At 36.4% G+C, this 26635-nt stretch overlaps 1 protein-coding gene across 1 annotated transcript in view; it reads left to right on the forward strand.

Annotated features, from left to right (window-relative positions):
* Positions 1-26635, forward strand: part of LOC129243583 (uncharacterized) — a 182015-nt gene that overhangs the window by 7276 nt on the left and 148104 nt on the right. Inside the window, 1 exon segment of the mRNA XM_054880702.1 lies at positions 16360-16413. Coding sequence (XP_054736677.1) covers positions 16360-16413 — 54 coding nt within the window.

The following is a 26635-nucleotide window of genomic DNA, read 5'->3' on the forward strand; positions in this document are numbered from 1 at the left end:
CAGGTCTAGTCCATTTCGAACTGGTATCACTTCTTGTAGCTTGTTGAGTAGTTTATAATTTTCATTGCTAGGTAAAAGTAGTATACTTTTTTTGTGTAAAAATCCAATTCGTATTTTTGTCACTGGTACAAGTCTAGTCCATTTCGAACTAGTATCACTTTTTCCATCAAATATACCTTCACAATCCACTTAACTGGCTGAGTAGTTTGATTATTGATTGGTGTGTAGAAATAGTATATTTGTTTCAGCTAGTGTAATTGTAGCGCATTTCGAACTAGTATCACTTCTACTCTTAAATGAGAGTTCATAAACTTTGTTTCATGTTTGTTGAGTAATCTGGCTTTTCACAGTAGAATAATATTTGCTTTGCATACATCACTAGATGGTAATTTTACACCTAGCACAAGACTAGTCCCGTTCGTACTAGTACCACTTCTTCCATCAAATAACAGTGCAGCTTGTCCACTGCATATGTAAATGCATGAGTGTATGAGTGCAAAGAAACACATGTTTGTGTCGATGATATGTTTTAACACACACACACACACACGAGCAAATGCGGTTCTGCCTTATGTAATCGTTGAAATGTAAAATTTTCAATGAAAAATTATTATTTTTCACCATTACCACTGCCGGCGTCGCTGTTGGTATGTGCGGCTGTCGCAACCAGAACCGTTATAGCTGCTGAAGTGAAATATTTGCTACCCCGCCTGAAAGTATGCCAAATATACATTCAATGCAGACTGACGATTGAGGCAACAGCTTACAATAAGGTTTTCTAAGCACGTGTTGTGTGAGTGTGTGTGTATGTGTGCATGTGCGAATGTGTGCATGTGTTGACCAACATTAGTGATTTTACGCTGAGGATATCGAATATCAACGCCGCGAAGGGAAAAAATAACGCTTCAAAGCAAACAAATCAAAGACAGCAAAATAGATGTTTGTATGCGCTTAGAGCGTGAAAAAAGTTCGCTGAAAGCCCTGATTTGTGGCGCATGGAAATATGAAACTTTCACGTCGATTGCAGCTGCTATAGCTACAGATCGCAAAAACCAGCAGTTTTCATGAACAATAGCAAACTATCTGCTTTCCGTCTTCCTTTGCGATTGCTTGCCACAATAGTGTGTAGTTGTGTGTAGAGACGAGTAGATTGCCACAATAAAAGAGGAAAAACACCATGACTGACAGCATTTGCAGATTTTCCATTCAATATTACATATTTTATGCAACACTCGCTTCGCTTTTGCTGATATGTGTCAGCAGTTGCTTGGCAGCTTGTTTGGCATTCGCTAAAAGGAAATACCAGCAATGAAAGCAAAAAAAAAAAAAATATTATAAAATATTACATTTAACTAATGAGAAGTTCAATGCGGTTGCTTTGCTGTTTATGCAGTGAAATGCAGAACCAAGACAAACTCAGCGCACACTTTTGAAAAATGAAATTTAAATAAGGTTGTACTTATCAGGCAGGCTTTCACATCAACGGCGTTTGATTTTTTACTATTTTTGCTTTTTTTTGTTTCGTGCAAAACTTTGGTTTTGTAACTTTTGACTGCACAGTTCAGATGCTTGCCAACAGCTACAGTCAAACTACATTTCACTTCAGCTCTTTGCGGTTTACAATAATGACTAACCGCAATGTGGATTATTTACTATGAAATATTTTACTTTTATATTTATTATAAAAAATACAGTTGTAGAGAATGTTTCTGCTCAAATTACGTAATTGGCTGAGTAGCGTGGGTTGTGCAAAAAAATTAAAAAATTGCGGAAGTGGCAAAACCAGAAGCTGCATTTTTATTGATCTAAAGAAATTTACCAAACCAATTTAAAGTAAAATTATAAGCCTTGGATGTATCATTAGTATGCCTTGTCATTCGTTCATAATAGACTATTGCGAATACCACTACCATAAGGATAAAAACAGTCGGTGCAATTACATCTTCCCCTAAGGAGGCTCTCCATAAACTGACACATGTTATCCCGGTAGAAGCCCATATCAAAAAGATGGCAACAATGAGTGCATTTAGGTTAAATGAAGCGGGTTGCTGGCAGGATAAAAACTCATGGCCATGCCAGTCTATTATTGCGACAAATTCGGTTCACCTCGAGCCGGACTGACTACATCGTTCACAAGGGAGTTTGACTAGTAAGCAACTTCGACACTACACAGATGGTTCAAAAATGGATTGTGGTGTTGGAGCTGATATATATTTTCATAGTCCTAGAATTGAAAAATCTGTGCGTCTTCCTAATACCAGCAGTGTCTTCCAGGCGGATGTACAGGGTTGCCCATATTCGACGGACGAATGTGTTTTTTTTTTAATCAAAGAAAAACACAATTTTTTTTTATGTTGATGATAATAATCATTTTATTTAGTTCAAGTAGGTTTGTTGATATCACTTCTTGAATATGACTACTTACAAATGGCCGCCTTGAGCCTGTACGGCATATTGTGCCCGTTTTGCAGCATTTTCCATAGTTTTAGCTAACATTTCGGCTTAAATAGCGGCTATTTCCTCACGGATGTTGTTATTGAGCTCTTCTATGGTCTTTGGCTTATTAATATAAACCTTTGATTTTAAATATCCCCACAAGAAGAAGTCAGGTGGCGTTAAATCAAACTCGCCATTTTTCGACATCAAACGACGAGGAAACAATTTCTTCAAAAAATCGATTGTGGTGCGAGCTGTGTGTGGTGGAGCGCCGTCTTGTTGAAACCAGAACTGCCTCATACGCTTTCTACGAATAATTGGCATCACAAAAGTGGTTATCATAACATCATGATTGACGGTAACAGCTTGATCTTCTTCATTTTCGAAGAAAAAACGGCCCAATAATCGTTTTCGCACTAACGCCGCACCAAACAGTGACTTTTTCGTCGTAAAGAGGTACCTCTTGAATTTCGTGAGGATTTGATCCTCATCGGACATGATGATTTTGTTCTTCTTCTTTTGACTTCTTTTGTTGAAAGTAAATTTCAACAATTTGGGAGCGCTCGCGTGGCGAGTATTGTTCCATAGTAAAAGTCTGATTGGACTGACGCTTCCAACGCGGTATATCATTAAGCGATCTGACGTCTCTGTCAAAAGATACAGGGTTGCCAGATGGGTCCGACGAATATGGGCAACCCTGTATTGGCAGTAGGGGAGCTCGATCAAGAAAATGTCTGGCCTATAGTGGTCTCTTGTTGCATTTGTTAAAATTCTTCGGTCTTAATACAAAAGGTAATTGGAGTCTTGTTGAAAAGGTTCTGAGATGTATCTAAAGCATGGAATTTTGCTTTGATTGAAGATGTACTTCTGCGTCATTTTTAGATTAATTATTTTCGCAATGCCATTGTGTCGCTTCAAGTACATAGAGTTTGCCAGTGTGGTGCATCCCACTAGCACGTGGTCTAATGTCTAACTCCGACTATTGCATCTGCGACATCTGTCTCAGCGGCATTTGGATCTCGCATTACATATTTAATGTAATTTCTTCTTGGAATCACACCATCTTTTATGGCGAAAGTGGTACACTCCGTTTCGGCAAATATCGTCCTGTTGGTAAGCCAAAGGTGCGACAATTTGCAGTCGTTTTTTGGGCTCAGCAAGCCTTTCGATTCACCCATGAACAATCATTTCAGACCATTTTTGGATCTTTTCATCTATTGTAGTTGCGTTCCTGATTTCGTAGGATTGATTCATCCGAAGTGGGGTGTAATTATCATCCGCAGCAATTACAGCTTTGTGCAGATGGGAGTGAATCATTGAAAGTATTGCCCATCGGTGGCTACTACTTTTTCCCATCTTTCTGTTAGATCCCGTAAACCGTCGCGGTAAAACTGTTCTTCTTTTGAGGATATCCACGGATGGATGAATGGAACTACTGGTCAGCTAAACCATGTGCCATCGATCGGAACAGCTGATAATCGGACGGCGCAATATCTGGAGAATGTGGCGGGTGGGGTAGGATTTCCTATTTCAGTGTTTCCAGGTAGGTTGTAACGGGTTTGGCAATGTGAGGCCGAGCGTTGTCATGCTCTAGAACCACTTTTTCATGCCTCTCCGCCTAATGCGGCCGCTTTTCGCGCAGTGCTTGGCTCAATCGCATCAATTGAGGTCGACACCGATCCACAGTGATGATTTCGCTTGGTTTTAACAGTTCATAGTAAATAAGACCAGCTTGGTCCCACCAAATACATAGCATTACCTTCGCAGCGTGAATATTCGGCCGAGGTGACGACGTACTTTATTTTCTTTGAATTGATGTAATAAATCCATTTTTCATCACCCGTCACGATGCGATGAAAAACACCTTTCCTTTTTTGCCACTGGAGCAGTTGTTCATAGGCGAAAAAACGACGTTCAGCATCCTTTGGTTTTAACTCATAAGGAACCCAAGTCCCCTGTTTCTGAATCATTCTCAAAGCATGCAGTCGCTTGGAAATGGATAGGCGGGTAACTCCTCATACTGAAGCAAGCTCTTCTTGCATTTGACACGAGTCCTCATTGAGCAATGCTTCCAATTCAACGTCTTCGAAGGTTTTTTTCCTTTCACGCGAACGGTCGTCAACATTAAAATCACCGTCTTTGAGGCGACGGAACCAATCTCGGCACCTTGTTTCACCTAAAGCAGCATCTCCATAAACTTTTGGTAGCTCTCGATGCACTTTAGCCGCTGTTTTTTTTAATGAAAGAGGAAAATCAACACTTCCCGCAAATAGCGATTATTCGATACAAACTCAGACATTTTCACAAAACCAAAATGATACCAAAACAAAATCACTAATGTGTCGAAGCAGTTTGTTTGCCATATGTCTAAGCTTGGTTTATGAAGTTTAGGTTAAGTAAGAATCGACTAGAACACACTGCTGGCGGCATCTATTGACAAACAGCGGGAACTTAGTTGCACACTTAATATTAAATTGGGTTTTACAGACAGCGTGAAGGCGCCTTTTAAATTCTGCTATCAGATTTTTCCTCATTTGCGTCATATTTATGGTGCTGCTTTGCACATCTCCAAGGTACTTATACACCTCTGTCGGTTCCATTTCTGTTATGTTGAGTCCACAATTACATGTCGAGAAACGACTTTCCCTTGAACTATTGTGATCTTTCGGCATTTATTAAGTCCAATAGCCATTTTAATGTCATTGGAGAAGATATCGAAACATTTCTAAAGCTTATCTAGATGTTTGGAATTGCTGGCGTAGAGTTTTAAATCGTCTACGTAAAAAAGGCGGATCAGCCGGAAACTTCCAGACTGTCCGCGCTCTAACACAAACCCATCTCCCGTCTCATTGAGGATGCGACTTAAGGGGTTTATTCCAAAAAAAAAAAAAAAAACACGGAGTGGACGAGTCACCTTGGAAGATGTCATTTCGAGTATTTTACTCGGTTGTGTAGTGAGAGCTTTCAGAGCCAGATATTTTTAGTCTGGTCCTCCAGCGTTGCATAATTTTTTCTAGGAAAAGTATGATATTGGGATTGAAGTTGTAAATACGAAGTACTTCAATAAGCCAAGAGTGTGAAACCGAAATGAATTCTTTCGTCCAGTCAACCGATCTATAAGGACCACTCGATCTATAAGCAATTGCTCTTTACAAACTCGAAAATTATGGAATTTCGTAATTACAGTCTTGTACTTTTCCCACGTTTCAGCCAAAAAAACACCCACTCTACCCATAGTAAAAATTTCTAGATTTCCCTAGTTTTATGCCACAATGCAGTATTTTTTGTGCACTCACCAGTTTTCAGTTGTACTTAAAGGAAAATAGTGAGATTGTTCGATTTAACCGCAAATGGGTTGATGAAACTTGCGTGTTGAATGTCATTTAATTCACTAAAAACAACAACAACAAAAAAGCAATTAAAGCGCATTCACTAAGGTATAGCGTATGTGTATGTGTGCATTTGTAATTACAAGTCAGTAAATTATGGCGTGCTACAAAGTTGATGGCCGTCAACGTATGCGCAGTAAATATAAAGCAAACAACATTCAGTCTACGTGCACTTTAAGCGCTCATCTAAGCATTGGATTGCATGACCCAAGTGGTTGTTGTTGTTGTTGTCGAACTATATCCACACTCTCAACTGGCCAAATCGACAAACCATTGTACGATTTAAGTGCAATTTGACGCAAATGCAATAATTTGCTTCGCGGCTTGCGAAGTGACCGATCAAAATGTTACGTATACGACAGGTAGAACCCCAAATGAGTAATGGACACACACCGCAAATTGCACATATGTAGGTACATATGGATATGCATAATTAAAGCAGTTGTGTGGAGATGGAACTTAGGAGATGAAGATGGGGCAGCGGAGTTTAAGGCTAGAAAATTTAATGCGCTTTAAGCGACACGCACGGGTTGTTGCCTATTGTTGGATGGCCAACTTTTTATGAATCTCAAAACGTATCTTGTTAAGTTAAAAGGCTCAGATAAATTTTTTGATTTATTTCGACATTGAAATTAGTATGTAGGGATTATTTACTTAAGATTTAAAGAAAGTGTATCTTTCGTTTTGATAAGTTTCCTTCATTTCGTAAGAGTCTTACTAATTCCCCTTTGAAGGTGTCATCGTCTCTATTGGTAAAATAACTGATTAGTTGTTGAGAGATGCGACTCAAATTACGTGTTTATACTGATACGAGTAGCGCAAAATGGATGATATCTTTCTAATCTCACCAAATAGACAGAAAAATCATATTGCAGGGGTTTGGCGATCGTTTGGCCGACAGACTGCAGTTTGATGGCGATCTTCATGACTTTTACGTTTGTATGTAACCCATTTTTTCTGCTTCAAAAAAAGATTGTAACGAAATAATTTAATAAAAATATGATATTATATTTGATTAGTTGCATAAAACAAAACCACAAAAATTGGCATAGCTTTCTGTGCTTAGCCGTTCCATGTTGATCGTAGTGGTAGTGAAGATGGTAAAGAATTTTTATTTTCCAGTACCTTTAGTTTACACTGACTTGGGCTTCTCCAAATACTAAATTATCAAAGAAGTTTTTCAAACATATTTTTTCCGTATTTAATAGCAGAATCTGCAAATATGACTACAGGTATATACTAAAACTATGTAGTGGAAAATCGACCTTCTTTTAGAAAGTACTTGGGATTTAGTTCAGCAATTCGTTTAATAGCAATCAGAAGTGATATTTTGTTGTATTTTGCTGAAGAAAAATCTAGGCCAATATGATTTGAAAGCGAACTAAATTCCCTCAAAGTTCTAAAAATCGGAGTATCGGCAGCATAATTAGTTTTAATTATCCCTAATCAGAAAATATTTTGATTTCGTGAGCTTTGCTGAGGAATATTGAAGTAAATTTTCTCGGGCAGCGATGGGGAGTCAATCGCACCACTTATCAAATCGAATGCAAAAGTGAGAGAGAGGATAGTCCTTCTCGCTAAAATACTGTCTATACTGCCTATGTCAGAAGAAAGTGTGTCAACATATTGACAAGTTTTGATTTTTTATTTGTTTTTTTTTGTAATACATTTTTTTAATGTCTTTTTTGTATATATTTTTATATTCGTATGTCTTTTTACTCATTACATTTTATAAACTTTTAATTTCATATGAAATATACAATATTTTTTTAATTTTGTTATATATTGTTCATTTCTTTTATAGACTCGTATATAATTATTATTTTTTTATGTATCTTTCATTTTATTTTTATTTTTTATATTTATTTTATTTTTTTATTATTATTATTTTTTATTATTTATTTATTTATTTATTATTTTTTTTTGCATATTTTTTTTGTGTATAGTTATTCTTTTATTTTTTTATATATACATCTTATTATTTTCTATATTTTTTATTTTTTTCATGTATTTTATATTTTTATATAAATTTTTATTTTTTCATGTAACGGGTGGGTTATGTAAAATTTTCAATGAATATTTTTCAAACTTTTTATTTTATTAATATCGTTCAAATGACTGCCACGACTGGCTTTACAGTAGGCCATTCGATCAACCCAATTTTTAAGCACATTTTCGATGAGCTTCAATTTCATGAATGGCAACTTCGATTTCGTGTTTTAAAGCATCCATCGTCTCTGGATGGTTCGCATAGAATTTGTCCTTAACGGCTCCCTACAAAAAATAGTCCAACGGGCTTAAATCACAGCTCCGAGGCGGCCAAATGATATCGAAATTTCGGCTGATTATTCGGTTTTCAAAAACGGTAGCCAAAAGTTCGAGTGTAACTTTGGCAGTGTGACAAGTTGCACCGTCCTGTTGAAACCAAATGCCGTCCATGTCATGCTCTTCAATTTTTGGAAACAAAAACTCGTTGAGTATGACACGGTAACGCTCGCCATTTACTGTAACCGCGGAAGAAGAAGGAGACTCACCACTTTGGAAATAGGTTTTTAATATTTCCCAACTTTGTTCAAGCGTATAGCGTCCCATTTCGTAAATGTCAAACCTTTAAGTAAATTATGAACATATTTGACATGTCCTTTGTGTTACCATTCTCAAAAAAATAGGTGGTTCAAAAAGCAAACACTATATGGCTCACCCTTTATTTATTTTTTTATTCGTTTTTACATATTTTTAATTAAGGGTGGTTAAGTTTCAAGGGCCGGTGTTGATTTTAAATAAAGTATATTACATTTTTTTTTAAATCATTGTTATTTCTCTTTACTATGGTAATACTGGTATAATTCAATTATGTGCGGAACTAAATATTGGCCAAATGGCCGCCGCGACCTCGGCGGCACACCTCCATCCGATGGTCAAAATTTTCGAAGACGCTGAATCATAACTGATAATGTGCCGATTTGTGGATTATCGACGTACACCTTTCCTTTCAAATAATCCCAAAGAAAGAAGTCCAACGAAGTCAAATGACATGATCTTGACGGCCAATCGACATCGCCGCGATGTGAGATTATTCGGCCATCAAATTTTTCGCACAAAAGAGCCATTGTTTCCTTAGCTGTGTGATAAGTGGCACCGTCCTGTTGAAACCACATATCGTCTACATCCATATCTTCAAATTCGGGCCTTAAACAGTTCGTTATCATCTCACTATAGCGAACACTATTCACAGTAACTACCTGACCGGCCTCATTTTGGAAAAAATACGGCCCAATGATGCCGCCGGTCCATAAACCGCACCAAACAGTCACTCTTTGTGGGTGCATTGGTTTTTCGGCAATCACTCTTGAATTATCATTCGCCCAAATGCGGCAATTCTGCTTATTGACGAATCCACTGAGGTGAAAATGTGCCTCATCACTGAAGATGATTTTCTTCGAAAATGTGCGATACGCATTTTGATTTGAACGCCCATTTTCATAATAAGCCTGAATAACTTTAACGCGTTGCTCGATTAGGTGTCTTTCTATGGTTCAATTTGAGTTAGTCCGAAATTGAAAAATATTAAATGAAATGTAGAAAAAAACTTGACGTTTAGGTGTGGTTCACATTCAACATCGGCTCTAAAAATTTAACTACCCTTTATATATGATATATGTATTTCTTTTTGTTTTTTGAATATTTTTTACTTGTTTTTATGTCTTTTCTATATATTTTTCTACTTCTTTTATATATTTTTTATTCTATTTTTGGTAAATTTTTTATATTTCTATTTAATTTTTCATATATATAGTTTTTACGTCTTTTAAATATTTGTCATTTGTTTATGTTTTTTTTTTTAATTTTTAAACTTATATTATATATATATTTTTTTTTCTATTCTTTGTTTTTATATATTTTTAATATATTTTTTCTTTTTCAATATCATTTTTTTTAATTATATACTTTTTATTTTTTTAATGTATTTTATATTGTTTTATAAATTTTTTATTTTCTTATATATATTTTATTTTTTAAGGTTTTTGTCTTTTATATATTTTTTGTATTATACTATTTCTTCACATTTTTTTATTTGTTTTTTATATATTGTTAATATATTTTTTGTTTTTCTATATCCATTTTTTTGTTTATGTAGTTTTTAATTGTTTACACATTTTTATTATGCCAATACTACAAAAAAAGCAAAAAAAAACTTAGGTAAAAATGTGCACCACAGCAAAACAAATTTATCAAAAATTAACCTTTTCATGCCACTTGAAACTTGAGCCTAATTTTAATATTATTAATATTTTTGTTTGTTCTCTTTATCAATTATGCTTACTCTTCCTTCTCATCAGCCAGATTCCTGCTTTATACAGAAGATTTATGCGGCATTTAGCTCCCTCGATTCGGATGCGAATTGATTTAGATTTTTTTCAGTAGCTGGGGTATCCCTGAACATAAATAACCTTTTCTAGGCGTACCTCTATTCTAGACACCTCTTATCCCCTATCTACCACGCCCCGGTAACATGTAAGGGAAATGAAAGACTTGGGTTTAATATTAATTCGAAGCTTAATTTTGCTAGTCATATAAATTTTATTAATACCAAATTACTTGCTTTTATTAGGCGTCATAGCTGCGATTTCTCCGACCCTATTATGCTGAAGCTTTTTTATACGACGTTCGTACGTTCCAAACTTGAGTATGCATCCTTCATTCGGTCTCCGTATTATACGTGCCATGCTGCTGGAATTGAACGAATCCAGAAAGTATTCTTACATTTCTCTTAGCTTTTTGGATCTTATTCCTAACTGTGAAGCGCGATACTTATTGATTATCGTTGCAGAACTGAAGAATTATTTTATCTTTGTCTTTCAATTTTACTTTCTTTCGTGGTGCTGTTGACTGTCCGCTGCTTCGTGAGAGGATGTTCTTTAAAATTCAGGCAGATGTCTTCGTAGTTTGTATTTTTCTATTTGGATTTTCGAAATTTCTTTTTGCTTAGAATACTTATATTACTGGAACCCTAATTGAGTTTAATAAAAATGTAAATTTATTGAGTTAAATTTTTCATTTTCAAACCATCGCCTAATCAAATTTTTGAATATATTTTTTTTAAATAGTTTAATTGTACCTTCTTTTTTAAATGCCTATTAAACCGAAAATATGTCCACTTAGCCTAAACGAAAAAAAATTTTAATAAATAAATAAAATAAAATAAAAAAATAAAATAAAGAATTTAATAGGCTATAAAATTGCATGAACCGATTTTTTTATAGAATTCCGACTAAAAAGTTTGTTATATAGTTTGTTGAATTTTTACAGATTTTCTAAAAAGTTTGAAACTTTGCTTTAATTATTATTTTTTTGTTTCTTTTTATTGTAGTATGAACCATGTTTTTGTAAGACAAAAAATTAAGCAAAATAAATAAGTAGTTGAAATATGCCAAAATGTTATGCACACTTTCCTTGGACGCTGAAAGTATAGAACAATGGAAAAATTTATATGCGAGAAGAAAACCCCATTAGGCTTTGTCTGTAAATGTGGCTAATGCAAGTGCAGCGATAATGTTTTTTTCGAATAATTGTTGGTCATGCGTTAAATTGAACGAATTCATTTAATGTTTGATGTCTCGAGTTCGCACTGAGCTCTGCGCCCTGATCAATGATCATTCAGAAGCCACCGCGATCCTCATAATTAAGGGAAGAAAGCTCAAATTAAGTGCAACCCTAATATGCATGCAAGCTTGCCTTGTTAGAGATTTGGTGATTAGAGCCTATACGTGTCATTCACCACTAAGTATATACACACATACATTCATAGCAGGCAGACATGTGTATGTGTGTAGGTAAACAACTAAGTACATCGCGAATGCACCTGTTTACGTACAGAGGTGCATGCAACATACACACAAGAGGAGGTCAGCTAATAAGCCAGCAACCATGGCAATCACTTAAGCACCATCCACTAATTGACTTACTTATGTACTTTCACTTTTAATTACAGTTTATTAGTCGAGTCAAGTTGATAGGTGCAATTGCAGAATGTTCCAATCAGCAGATTTGCCGTTAAGCTTAATTAAGGCAACAATAAAGTAGTCTAACATTATTTAGATAAGTGCTTGCTTACATATCGGGTTACTTGAATATATGCATGAGTGTGTGCGCGTACTAAAACACATGCACGCGCGCTTTGTTTGCTTGAGTAGAGCTGGTTTACTTGCAATTAATACGGCAAATAATTAGTTGCTACTTAGCGAAATTAAGTTAATCTACCGCAATAAAGAAGTAAAAAAAATATAACAGCAGAAAAATTATAATTTATGAACAAATCCCAGGATAGAGGCAAGGGTTAATGCATTTGGTCTAACCACCTCGCACACCATTTGACGTTTATTTCTAATTATTTTTTGATATGTTTGCAAGTTTGGAACTTCACGCACCCAACTCAATTCGGATTGTTTTGAAAGTAACAAAAGTAGCTTAGCACAACAACTCACGAGCTAATGAATGAAATATCATGAAATTTTAACAGCTGTCTTTCTAAGGTTAGTGCCAACTGAAAAAGAGGTGAATGTAACCAAAAATGGTGCCATCTATGTGTTAGGCTCGGAAGCTCGGGACTTTTCAGCCCGTATGAGCTCACCATCACTAAAATATGCACCCACGGTTACATGCGTTCTTCACCCCTATTTGGAGTACCTACTAGAAGGCTTGCGACACTGCACCTGGCATTTGTGAATCTATAACGGTGTTAGTACAAGTGTATGTTGTCATAACAAAAAAAAATTGAAAAATAAAACGTCAAAACAAAAAGTGTCCTCCACTCACTAGGTGAAGGCTACAAGCAAGTTGAAGCATCTGTTACACACTAAATCAAGCATGGCCCCATTTTTCGAATGTACACATTGATCCTCTAATAAATATAAGAAGCTAAATATAAACTAAAAATATATACTAAAAATAAGTTAGTGTAACATTAAACTAATTGGTATTATTATAACTAAGCATTCAGATAATTATAGCTCTTAAATGACGCATGGGCCTTCTTGACCCCACACAATTATTAATCTAATGTTTTAGAAGGTTTCTAGAAGAAACAAAACTAGTTGCTCCTTGTAATAGTTAAGCAGGTAGTAAGCTGTGTTTTAACTAAAAAGAGGGGGCGAAAAAGGTTGTTGAAGGATAAAGTATGAAGCTACTCTTCATTCATATCAGGTAAAAAAAAGAGAACCCCCAGATTTCGTTCTCCAGAATACGTGGATTTTTCTTGGAAAAATTGCTAATAGGAACAAGTGCATGCTGTCTAATTTTGCATAAAAAAAATATAAAAAATCAAAAATATGGCGCTCGCTTACTAGAAAACTATAATAATAATCGATTTTTTTAAGGTAGCTTTGTTAATGATTTCCAAGCTTACACAATTCTTACAACTAAGTTAGAAAATATGAGCTTAAAAAGTAATAGTGAGAATCAAAATGTGAATTGTTGCTGTTGTTATGTAACAAAGAGAGAGAGATTGGTTTAGACAATGCGATTAAAGGGCGATTAAAAGGAACAGTTAGGAGCATATTATGAAACGTGAAGAAGATATGTAAGTATATATGTGAGTAGGAGACGTAAGGGGAGAATGAGTAAGGAAGTGTTTTAGTGGTAGTAGCAGAATGAGAATGTGAAAAAAAATTTATTTTTTAATGAATCAAGCCAACTCTTTTGTTAATCGAAAAATATAATTTTTTTTTATTGCATGAACTTCTTATTGAGAACTTTTTTGTTGGTCGAAAAATTTAAATATTCTGTAACTGAGGTAGCGCCATATTTTTTAAAGCAAAACTGTATACCCAAAATTTAGTGAGGAGTAATGGCAAAGACTCTTAAAATATTACTAATTTTTCACATTGGATCAATGATCATTCTAGAGTCGTGTATCATTTAAGGGTATATTTGAAAGATTTATTTCATTAAAATTAAATACAACTATACCACACTTTGTTATTATAAAAATGAGGGAATATTTGTTTTGGTTTTAATGTTTTGTGAATACTTTTTTTGTATTTAGGTTAGGTTAGATTGGGTTTGCCTGCCGCATCGGATATAGAGACAGTAATGCCTTTTAGACCACGAAATGGTTCCGTTGTGAGCCGTAGGGGTTGGGCTACATTTCCCCTTCCATATTGAACCATCCTGAGCTTTTGACAAAGCGTCAAAGGTTGTTGATACCTAAAGTGTATAGATTATCCACATTTATTAAGTAGTAGGATCTTAAATATCGGTTCCTGTACTAGAGCCGGGGTATACACAAAATAGATGTTGAATTGTTTCCAACTCCTCCTCATTCCTGCAGCTACGATAGAAACCATGCATGTAAACGCTATGCTTGCGTGATTTCCTATGACACAATGTCTTGTGAGGGCCCCTACTAAGGTTCTAATTTGAAGTCTACTCAATTTATAATACTCTTGGGTATACATATACTTACCCTTGATCATATTTGCCTAGCAATTTCACAGGTATTGAGACTAATTTAACTTTGATTCGCAGAACTAATTAGTGCGTCCATAATAAGAAGCTTACAAGTTGCGTGAGGTACCTCCATAAAATTGCTTATGTGTGTTTGGCATACAGGCACTTTCTCTTGCAAGTTAGTCTGCCCTACAGTTCCCTGGTATATAACTGTGGCCTGAAACCCAGCATTAGATGATACGATATTGTTTGGCCATCTCACTAAGAGATTGACGACTCTGTAAGACACTCCTTGATGTTGTTTGGAATGCATCCAGGGCCCGTAGGGCAGCTCGGCTGTATGATAGAATGCCGATATCTGTTGACGATTTTCTGTTTATCTCTAACCAGCGCTTATTTCCGTTTGAAAAGCACTAAAGTGATACGGTAGTTTAAAGGATTCACTGATAGAAAGATCTTCGCACAATAACCCTGATCCTATACGGGTGTCCATTTTAGATCCGTCCGTATAGATCTTAACGAGTGTGTTGGGTGATGGATTTTCTTCAAGCCATTCCAGTCTAGAAGGGGCTTTCATTAAGAAATTTCTTTCGTAGCAGAGAATGGGAGGGTGATAAACCCAATCAGTGGGCTTATCCATATAGGAGTCTAAGATGGTTGAATGTCCATATGTGATAGTCTTCCATTGTGAGCTCGCTCTGAGCCTTAAAGCCAAACAGGCCGCTGAGTATTTTCAGAAGAGATCTAGGAGTGGCAGATGTAGCATGATATCCAAAGCCATGGATGGCGTGGTTTTCATGACGACACATATTGCTAATTCCGCTGACATGTGCACCTTATTCAATAAATTAGAATAGGTTTTTTTCTGCTTAGCAAACCACCAGACAACATTTCCGTATAGAAGAATGCGAAGAATGGGTCTGACGACAGCAGTATAAAGCCAATGAGCAGCCTTAGGTGTAACTCCCCAGGTCATACCTAAAGCTCCCTTACAGGCATTAAAAGCTAGGTTCGCTTTCCTAACTCCCTCTAAGATGTTTGACTTCCAAGTCAGTTTCCTATCTACATATGTTTAGTCCCAAGTATGATACTTGGTTTCTTCCGAAATCACAAGTGCTTCCCCCTTGAGCATGGACTTAGCTGAGAGATTCTGTGTTTCCTATTGTATTTGATATTTTTGATTTTTTATTGAAATATTTTTATTATCACTGGTCGCAAAATTTAAATACCTATGCTATAACTGAGATTGGGTGTTATTTTTAAAAGTAAAAATTTTTACCGATAAATTTTTTTATTGAAGTTAAATACAGTTATGTCAAATTATGTAGTTAGAAAAGTGATCAACTTCATTTTTTTTTTCTTTAGTTGAAAAATTAAAAGCCCTTTAACCGAATTTGAGGGGCACATTTTTAAAAGTAAACCCAAATTTAAGTGAAGATAAATGTAGGAAACTCCTACAGTATTACATATTCTTTCACGTTGATTCAGCGTGGTATTATAGGGCCACTCCAGGGATTTGTGTCATTTACGGGTTAAAATTAGAAAATTATTTTATTCATTCATTTGTGCCTTTCGAGGGTTGAATTTATAAAATTATTTCATTCATTCATTTGTGTCATTTAAGGGTTAAATTTAGAAAATTATTATATTCATATCAAATATATTTATAGTAACATCAAAAGACCACAATTGATATTTTCATAAAATTTTAATGATTAATTCAATTATTTTAATATAATATAAAAAAAATATTTTTAATCACTTTTATATAAAATTTGTAATAAGCCAGTTAACTAAGCACTTTACTGTTAAATCATAGACATATTTATTTACCTTTTATATCAACATTTACTAATAAACCAAAATACCGTTAAGCCACAATTATTTTTACTCATCAATTAATCAAAATCAATTATTTTATGCATTTCTTATTGTCATTGCTTCAACCGCCAACAAAAACCAAATCTACAAAATACGTATATAAAATATTGTTGTCATGCAAAAACCACATAACCAAAAATCAAAACAAAATAAAAATTATGAAATTGAATCGGCAAATCGTTTATTGCAAAATCTTAACACCCAGTCAACCACGTCCAAATCAAATGTATCACGCCGTCTCAACTGTTTTGACCTTAAGGTAAAGATCAACAAACAAATCAAAGCGCAAATACAAAATTTTATTAATAAACTAAGCAAAACCTCGCTGCTTTCGTACGCCAATCAGCAAAAGCTTCTCCTGATATCTGTTTGCATAAATTGTGTTGTTGTATTTGTCTAGCTCAATGAAACGCTTGTGTATGTGAAGTGCACTCATAACGCATGTTGCCTTGGCTAATTCGATGCGAATTCATACAAAAATTGTAAATATTTGCGGCATAGTTATCTAAAAATTTTGCCATTAGTTATCCAAGTATATTCTGTCAAAAAAGTAAAAAGTCTGGTCTTGATCAATGGTATGGATTGATACTCGCAGGCTTCGAGTAATGTCTGGCAAATATTCTTTACCTGCCCATTCTTATTTTACCTAATCTTCTAGGAACAATTGCGAGTGTAAAATACCTCACCAATCAAAGAAACCAATAAACACTTCGTCGACTTTAGTTTTTGCGGCTTTGGCTCAGTTTGAAGTCACGATCTCAGAGATCCATATCGCACTACTAGCCATAATAAATGTATTAATCTTAAATAGAAATTTACCCATTCTAGCAAGTCCTCGGCGAACCTCTGACGTTGAAGTTTTCAAAGACAATTCAAACATTTCTTCCTTTGAAGAAAATTCTCTGGTCTTGCGATACGAAATGTGAGTAGTGGATCAGGATTAGTTAAATTTAGCACATTTAGAGCGATCTATGAGCAGTGAAGTTCTTGTAGAAAATTCGGTACTCGCTTTAATTGTAGAAAATTAAAGTCTTTTTTGTAAAAAAGTTTTGGTCTCTCGCAACTAATCAAGCGGCTAGTCGTTACAGGCCCAAAGCGCTCGCGTAAAATGATACGAATTGCTTCGTGAGACACGGAAAGTTCAACAGGCATCTCGCTAAACTTTAAATTACGATTTTTCGTTACCTTTTCCTTCAACCTATAGATGCTTCCAATTCGCAAAGTTGTTGACCGACTAAAGCGAGACTATTTTTTTATCTCAGCTCGGGTGAGATATGGTGCACTAGAGACTGTTATTTTACTGGGGCGACAATCTTTAGTCGGAAAAAACCCGAGTGATTCCAGCAACGTAGAACTGGATGCCAGGGGAAGATTCCATCTCAGCTCATTCGCATTTGCATGCATTGCGTGCCACTCACACGACTTTTAGGAAAAATTTAAGCGGCGAACATTTTAAGCGACTCGACTGACGAAGTCTCATAGAACTACCACACAACGGCAAGTTTTGATTACTTCTTATTTTGAATATTTCAATATTTTCTTCATAAAGTTACAGTTGTCCTATAAGCATTTTCGGCACTATGCATCCAACTAACGGTGCTTTAGCAACTAATAATAATAATAATCATTTTCAGTTTCAAACCAAGTGCAAGATTTTAAAGATCCAAAAAAAAAAAATGTCGTGCACTCGTCATATGACCCGGTGGTCAAGAGCATTCGTCATATGGAGATAAAGGGATACTCTGTCGGGAAAAAAATTATTATACTTGCACTTCTTTGCACTAGAATTTATTGGTCTATAAAACGGCGAATCCAATTTTTTCTTCAATTCTGATTCAAATTTTTGAGATATTGATGAACACTTTTAGAACTTTTATGAATCTTGTAAAAATATCAAACTTGGATTAAAATGACTCTCGTTGAGAAATGAACAAAATTATTGAATTTAGAAAAATACCAAATAGTCTAAATTTGCCAATATGTGCGGACTACATAATTTTACAGGCAAGGCGCATTCATTGAAGGTGGCGGCACACGACTAACAACAACGTCTTGTAAACTTGATTGTCACGGCAAAGTAGAAAACAAAGAATGAATTCGCCTTGTTTCAGCTGACAGTCACATGGACACGGCGAAAAAACAAAAAATAAGCTGATTTACAGATAACACCTTTAAGAGATTCGCCTTATTTTCAACGGAGTATATGAGGTGAAATAAAATGCTCTGAATACGACAGTATAGGTGAAAATATTGAAATCGTGGAGTCGGATCAATATTGGAGCACTTACTCTATTACGCTAGAGCTGAACATCAAACCATATATACATACATTCGGCATTAGAAGTCTCCAAACACACTTGAAATCAAGTGACAAAATCAAGCGCTGTAATCAAACTAATCGATAGTTCGGTCTCAATCTCCGCATAAGCACAGAAGAGAGTGAAGCAATCTTAGTCCTGGCAAGAAGAATTGACAATCCCTTTAAATGAGCTCTTCAAATGATCATATTCCGATACTTTTTTGACAGAATCTACTCATATATCCCTACAACGGTGTGCTTTTTGTTGTTGGCACAATTGTTGTGCACGCGGTAGTTGATTTAGTTGAGTAGCAAAATCCCTGCAACTAACCACTTTAGTGTATTTGCTTAGCTGAGTGACACCCCCCCAACGCTTTAAATATTTGTAGTTGCCCCAACTGTCGCTACACACAATCCCCCCAAAAACCGATTTCCCATAGCCCTAACTGTATGTGCATATGTAAATGTATTTGTAAATAACTCATAAAATTTGTAAAATATTTTCAATTCCCCACTAGCTAATAAATATTTACTAAGTAGCTACTAACAAAAAATATTTCAACTATTTATGAGTAAATAAATTTCATAAATTGCTTACAAAAATTGTAAATAAAATAATTGAAAAAAAATGCAAAATTTTATTAAAATAATTACTACTTTCCATTGTTCCATATATTTATTTATCTTGGGCTTAAGGCCACAGTAGCTATGGCTATAGGCCTATAGTAATTTTTAGTTAACTGTAAATACAATTGTCAAAAAAAAAGTAAAAGAAAATAACAAAATAACCCTTCTGTGATACGAGCAAGGTCACCTTTTCAGCTCACGCGGTGTGCAATAGTGAATATTGCACACACAAAACTCAATACACTCGCGAAATTAAGAGCTCAAAAATTTAAGGTATTTTCGTGATTTTTTTTTAGAATAAAAAAAATGAGAAACAGCATTTAACATTTAAACAACATTCGTGGGCTTTTGATTTAATTTCTTTTACATACAAAAATGAAAAAAAAAAATTGTTTTTAATTTTAATAATTTAAAAAATGTTGCTGAAGTTTACCCTCCCATGAAATTGGACCTGGTCGGTGTTGCCCATTTTGGTTCTTCTATTCATCTGAAACACAAAAACCCAAAAAATTATTAATGAATATGACTGTAGCTATATCCCATACTATATAGAATAAAAATATAAAAAAAGTTGACAAAATGGCGCGGTTTTCAATTCGATACTCTAAAAATCGGTTTTTTGAGTTTTTTATTTAGTTTAATGGCGATAGCCATTGATGTTGTAAAAAACATATTAAAATTTCAGCTTTTTTTTTTGTTTTTGACAACACCAGGCCAAAAAAGTAATTTTGAGATAATTCAGATTAAAGTTTTGACCATTTGATTGCGACCATTGATGCCGCCGCGTTCCGAATCTGACTCTATCTGCTAGAACAGCTGTGGAATCGAAAATACTAAGAATATCCTTCCACAAATTTGACAGTATATTTTTAAAAGCCAATACGTTCGAAATATGGCAAAAATCGATTTTTTGAAAAATCTAAACCACCGGGACCCCTTAAGAGAGAAAAGTAGAAGAACTGCGGTTTTTTTAGCTTGGTCTCTGACGTCAGCACTTTATTTTTTTATATACTGTGAAATTTGAAAGATGTGATTAAATCCAAAAATGATTTAAAAAAGTTCAGTGTAGAGCGGAATAATAAAAAAAAATTTGTTTGCTAAATTAATAAAGCAAAAACATTCGAGCATAGCTCAGTAGGCATAGGGCCTTGCAGGGCCACTACGGATTGTATGACTCCGAACTGCAACTAGGTGAAGAGATTCCGAATAACAATAGAAGAAGAAGGGTGGAAGAGAGGCATGGAAACCCAGTTCCAATATGCTTCATATATTTTCTAACGAAAATATTGGACGGAGTAGGTGAAGATATTTAGTGTGCAGAGCTAAGCATGAGGCGGTCATTTAAGGGGACAGATACCTGTAAACGGCCATATTTTTCCTGATTTTCATTGAAATTATTTAAATTGAAGAAGTCAATATATTTTTCTCAAAATTGGCATACAGTTTACATATACATTAAAATAATATAATTTTTTTTTTGTTGATTTTAATCATTTAAAATGGCGAATGTACACTCAGTTCTTCCCGAAAGGTCGCAGCTGGGCTTCTCAACCGGCGGGCATTGTAGGATCGGCGTCAGTGACCTAAATACAAAAAACCAATAATTTGTTTATTTATTAATGGCATAATTTCTATATGAATTAAACAAAAATGGAAAAAAATCGCGGAATAAAATGCATGAAAAAAAATAATTTTGGGCCGAAGTTTCCTACTATTTTTGGTTCGAAAAAAGTATTTTTTCGAAAAATTGTCGAAACTCGAAACACATAAGTACACACAAAGTAATATCATAGAAAAGATGTGTGCAAAATTTCAGGGGGATCGGTCAATAACTTATCGAGCTATCCTGTACGCCAATTCGAAAAATATAGTTTTGAGAAAAACGCATCTAAAGTTTGAATACAACGTAACTATACCTCTCCCAGCGCTCGAACGCGAAGAATAGAGTCGTCATGGTTGACGATCTATAATATAAGAAATACTTAAATGTACGTTCTAAATTTTTTTGACATATTCTTTTGACAAATTCTATTATTTCGAAATTTCCCCTTTAGCTCCTTAAGGTACTGCAGTTGTCGTTGCAGTACCTTTCAAGCAGAAGTCTTTGCTATAGGAAAGGCTACAGAAATAGCATTCGCAAAGACATCGAGCTACTCTAAAATTGATATTTTCTTCCATAGTCAAGCAGCGACAAAGGCAATAAACAGGGAAGACATAGGGGGACTAACCGCAGGCAGATGGCTGCTTATCTACTGGGTACCCGGACATATGTAAAGGCATTGCAGGAAACGAAATTGTACATAGATGAGATTGCCAAAAGCCCACAATCTTTCTTCTTGCTCTAGAATCCGAATGAAATGCTTAGCAGCTCTATAATAGGAGAAGTTGGAATGGCTCTCGTGGTTTGAGCTTCAAGGCTTACTTAGATTTGCAAAGTAAGCAGGCTTATTACAAGAAGTCTCCAGCAAAGAAACGTAATGGTCAAGCTTCATTTGGTAACACTGGAGAGCATTTTCTCTGTAGCTGTCCTGGATTTTCCAGAATAAGACTTAGGATATTGGGTTGCAATATACTGAGTATGGGTAAAATTCATACTCTTCCTCTTCCGGATCTCTTAAAATTCATCAATGAATCCAAGAGATTTGTGGAAGAGTGACCTCAAACTAATTTGTCCGTCTTACCATCCACTTTTTATCTTTCCTATTTCTATTCTTTTTACTGAGCACAATGGTCTACTGACTGAGTGCTTGGACTTGTTGAACCCCCCACAAATCTAATCTAATCCATGTGGTAACACTAGAGACCAATAGGTCTATTTGATGGCCTTCAGCCAGCCGGGTCAACCCAATCTAACTTAATAAAGTTTAAAGTTGAAATTTCGGAGTTGTGGTAGTGTAAACTAAACTGGGTTGACAAAAAAAAAAAAAAAAAATGGAAAAATCCACTCTGGTGTTTAAAGTTTATATTGCGAGGAATTCGGCACCATACAAAATTTTGTTTCTTATTTTTAACAGCTAAAATGTTTTTGTTTTTTTGGTAATCCAATTTATTTGTTGTCCGATTTGCAAAAATAATACGTCATTATTGTAGTCTTGAGGAGTTCTAAAATTCCTTTTCATGTACTTTTGGGTTCCGTAGTCATTTTCATTTAGTTGGGCCAGCTGCTCTAGGTACCCCTTAATTTTATTTTTTATTTTTTTTTATCATCAATCTCAAGTACTTTAAAATCAATAAATTAAAAAAAATTAATTCATCATCATCAAGTAGCGATTACAGCTCAGGGTGAGCTTTAGCTTCGTCTCCAATCCTTTTCTAATCTGTCCGGTTCATAACAAAAGACTTCCAGCTAACTCGTAGCCTTTCCAGGTCGGCTATGACTTGGTCAAGCCAGGTTAACCTTGGAAGTCCTCGAGCCCGGGTCATAAGAGAATTTGTTCTTAAAAAGGATTTTTGAGGGCGGCTGTCCTCCATGCGCACAGTGCGTCCTAAACATCGAAGCCTTTGGGGTTAAATGACATCTTCTCCGCGGCATAAGTTCAGCAACTCATCGTTGTAATGCATTGGGTACGTTCCATCGTTGCAGCGTATGGGGTCAAACACGCTTCGCAGCATTTTTCGCTCGAACACCCTTAAGCTTCTTTGGTCTTCGGTTGTCATGGTCCAGCACTCGCCGCCATACGACAACACCGGCAGTATTATTGACTGGTAGAGGCGGAGTTTACAGTCACGTTTAGCTGTTTACACTTCAGCAATTTTGTGTGGGCGTAATACGCTTTGTTGGCTGCCAATATTCTGTCTTGTATTGCGTCGAGACTACTGTTGTCATTTCTTATTAACACTCGCAAATATTTGAAGTGTTTAACTCCCTCAAAGGTAAATGTTCCGATTTCGATGTTTTCAGGATTGCATCTTTTTTCGCTGCCCGAGATCTTCAGATATTTAGTTTTGCCGTCAGTTTTTCTAAGGCGAACTGCTTTTTCAGGTCTTTCAATGTTGCTAAAGGTGTCAAAGAGATACCTTTTGCTCCTTGCCACTATTGCGATATCGTCCGCATACGCGATTGTTATTCCTGAGCGACTAAGAAAGTTTCCAAAGTTGACTTCATTTAAAGACAGATGAAGAAAGCGAGTAGTCTGGTTATACGCCACAGAAAACTTTAAAGGGCTTCGACACAACTACTTTTCTAGTAGTGTTAGTCAGAGATGCCATTACTAAGTGAATGATTTTTCCGCTGACTCTCAAGTAGGCAAGCGCTATTCGGATTTCATCTCGGAGAACATTGTGTGGCGTAGCTGTATTTTTCGGTCACTGGACGATCGGTACTCACGCGAAAAAGCTAGGGTTACCATTTAACCCCCATTATAGAAGCTGTGGGAGCCTTTCAGAGAAGGAGGCTGTTTAGCGCTTTCTCTGTAAATGTCCGGGTTTGGCAGCTAGACGATTAAGCTCACTGGGTGCTCCTTTCTTCGACAGCCTGAGGTAGTGCGCCAACCTAAATCCCATCAATCTTCTCCATTATATCAACAGCTCTGGCTTGCCTGTAGATATCTGCCTGTTGGAGGTCTCATAATGCTATCAAAACGGCGCTTTAGTGCTACGTGAGGAGTGCCAGAATGGCACTTCAACCATTTCACTTACCTACTGCCAAAAGTTTGCTTGAAATCGACAAACAGGATGTGCGCGTCTCAGCTGCATTCATAGCATTTTTCAAGAGTTTGCTTTAGCATAAAGTTTTGGCCAGTTGTTGATCGACCTGGGTGAAAGCCGTCTGGGTATTCACACAAAATTTTTTGATTTTTTCTGCTACCGCAGTTGGACGGAAAGCGGGAATTCGAGATAAGATTTTATATGTGGTGTTTAGGAGTCCGATTCCACGGTAGTTTTCACACTCCAATTTGTCTCCCTTTTTGGGAATAGAAGTTGCCAACTCTACAATCCCAGCTTTCGGGATGCAACCTCCGGGCGCCATATTCTAGAAAGAAGTGTAGTAGAACTTGAAGTCCGTTCGCGTCGACCATCTGTGTGATTATACCAACTACTCCAGACGCCTTATTGTTACTCATATGAGAAATAGATTTATGAAGTTCCATCAAAGTTGTTTTCGGCTCTTCTGCTTTATTGTCGGGTGTAAAGTTTATGGGAGCCGATGCGTTTGTTGTAACGGGGTTGTGTAGGTCCGAAAAGAATTCTTTCCATTCCTTTCTATATTCTGCTTTTTATATTCTCACACTTTCTTCCGATATCTTCATTTTGCCATTTTGCAAATGCGGATCATACTGGTTTGAAGAAATATTCTGCCATTTGTAGGGTTTGCAAGTTGTCCTTTGTCCATTTTGGTCTCGTTAAAACTTTTTCTTGCATTTGCACCGATTTTTTACAATAATTTTTTAAATTAATTATATTCCTCAAATTGCAAATGCGCGAAATCCTAGAAATGCAGTTTTACTATATTCTTCGTATATTTAAAAATTATTTAGCTTTTTTCGCACGGTGTAGTTACTCGAATTTTACGTGCCATTAAGTCATTTCGATTCATCCCTTTTCAAGCACATTCTGACACATTTTTGAGCATTCTTTCACGTATGTTTGTATGCATTTTCGAAAACTCGATTCTTGTCACGTTCGACTAACTAAATTATGCTCTTAATTGAACACGCCGCCGCATACTCTTTCGAAATTCTAACGTAGCGCTTCCGCTAACAATTTAGCACTTCAATGAAGGAATTAGAGAAGAGAGATAAAAAATGGCAAGCTAGGAAATAAAAATTTAATATAAAAAAGAAGGAGAAATTCTGAGTCTGCTTTAAGCCTTTTCGCCACAGGTTCAAACTAAATGTATGGAGTAAGGCTTGTGACTAACCGACTAAGCTGTGAAAGTTTTTTTCAAGTTAAACATTTCTATATTATAATAAGAAATTTTGTGTTGAACGAAGCTATTTTCCACTAATTGTCGACCGCAGGGAAACTTGGACATTTAAGTATTCCTATATAAGCAAGTTTAACATTTCTTTCTCGGGCTAACCTGCGCCAATTCGACGCATCAAGTGAAGCGCAGTCCTTCTCCACCTAATATTTCGAACGCAAAGGATGCCTTCCTCTTCCTCTGCTACCACCAGCTGGTACCGCATCGAATACTTTCAGACTCGGCGCGTTTGAATCCATTCGAAAGACATGAGCGATCCAACGAAGCCGCTGGATCTTTATTCGCTGCGCTATGTCTATGTCGTCGTAAAGCTCATGCAGCTCATCGTTCCATCGCCTGCGATATTCGCCGATGCCATCGTGCAAAGGTCCAAAAATCTTGCGCAGAATCTTTCTCTCAAAGACTCCAAACGTCGCCTCATCGGATGTTGTCATCGTCCACGCGTCTGCGCCATACGTTAGGACGGGCATGATGAGAGCCTTGTAGAGTGTTAGAACTAGAGTGGAGAGAGAACTTTACTACTCAATTGCCTACTTAGTCCAAAGTAGCACTTGTTGGCAAGAGAGATTTGTCGTTGAATTTCAAGGCTGACATTGTTATCGGTGTTAATGCTGGGTTCTAAATAAAAGAAGTCTTTAACAACCTCGAAATCATAACTGTCGACAGTGACGGGGGTGCCGATACGCGTGTGCGCCGACTGTTTGTTTGAAGACAGGAGGTACTTCGTTTTGTCCTCGTTCACCAACAAACCCATTCGCTTTGCCCCTTTATCCAGTTTGGAGAAGGCAGAACTTACAGCGCGGTTTTTGAGGTCTATGATTTCAATATCACCGGCATACGCCAACTATTGTATGCTCTTATAAAATATTGTGCCTGAGCGATTAAGTTCTTTCGCGCGCACGATCCTCTCCAACAAAAATCACATGAGAGCGAGTCACCCGGTCTGAAACCTCGTTTGGTATCAAACGGCTAAGACTGGTCCTTCCCAATTCTGACGGCGCTGCTGGTGTTGAGCAACGTCATCTTGCAAAGCCATATTCGTTTTGCGGGGATACCAAATTCAGACATCGCGGCATACAGGTAACTCCTTTCCGTACTGCCGAATGCAGCTTTGAAGTCGACGAAAAGATGGTGTGTGTCGATTCTCAGGGGTATTTTCCAAGATTTGGCGTATTGTGAATATTTGGTCGATGGCAGACTTTCCAGGTCTAAAGCCACACTGATAAGGTCCAATCAGTGGCTTGACGGTGGGCTTCAGCCTTTCACACAATACGCTCGCTAGAACCTTATACGCGATATTTAGACGACTAATCCCGCGCTAATTGGCACAGATTGCAGGATCGCCCTTCTTATGGATTGGGCAGAGTACACTTAAATTCCAATCGGCAGGCATGCCTTCATCCGACCATAGTTTGCATAGAAGCCGATGCATGTACCTTACCAGTTCCTCGCCGCCGCATTTGAATAGCTGAGCCTACAGTCCGTTAACGCCTGCGGCTTGTGACAGAGAGTAATCACGGGCATGAAGAACCAAGTGTTGGAATAGATGTTGTCTAAAAGCGGTCGCCTCTCGATAGTTAATGGAAAACCTACGAGCGTATTTCTGCCATCGAAAAGCTCTTCATAAGAAAC

The sequence above is a fragment of the Anastrepha obliqua genome, chromosome 4, assembly GCF_027943255.1.
Source record: "Anastrepha obliqua isolate idAnaObli1 chromosome 4, idAnaObli1_1.0, whole genome shotgun sequence".
Lineage (NCBI taxonomy): Eukaryota > Metazoa > Arthropoda > Insecta > Diptera > Tephritidae > Anastrepha > Anastrepha obliqua.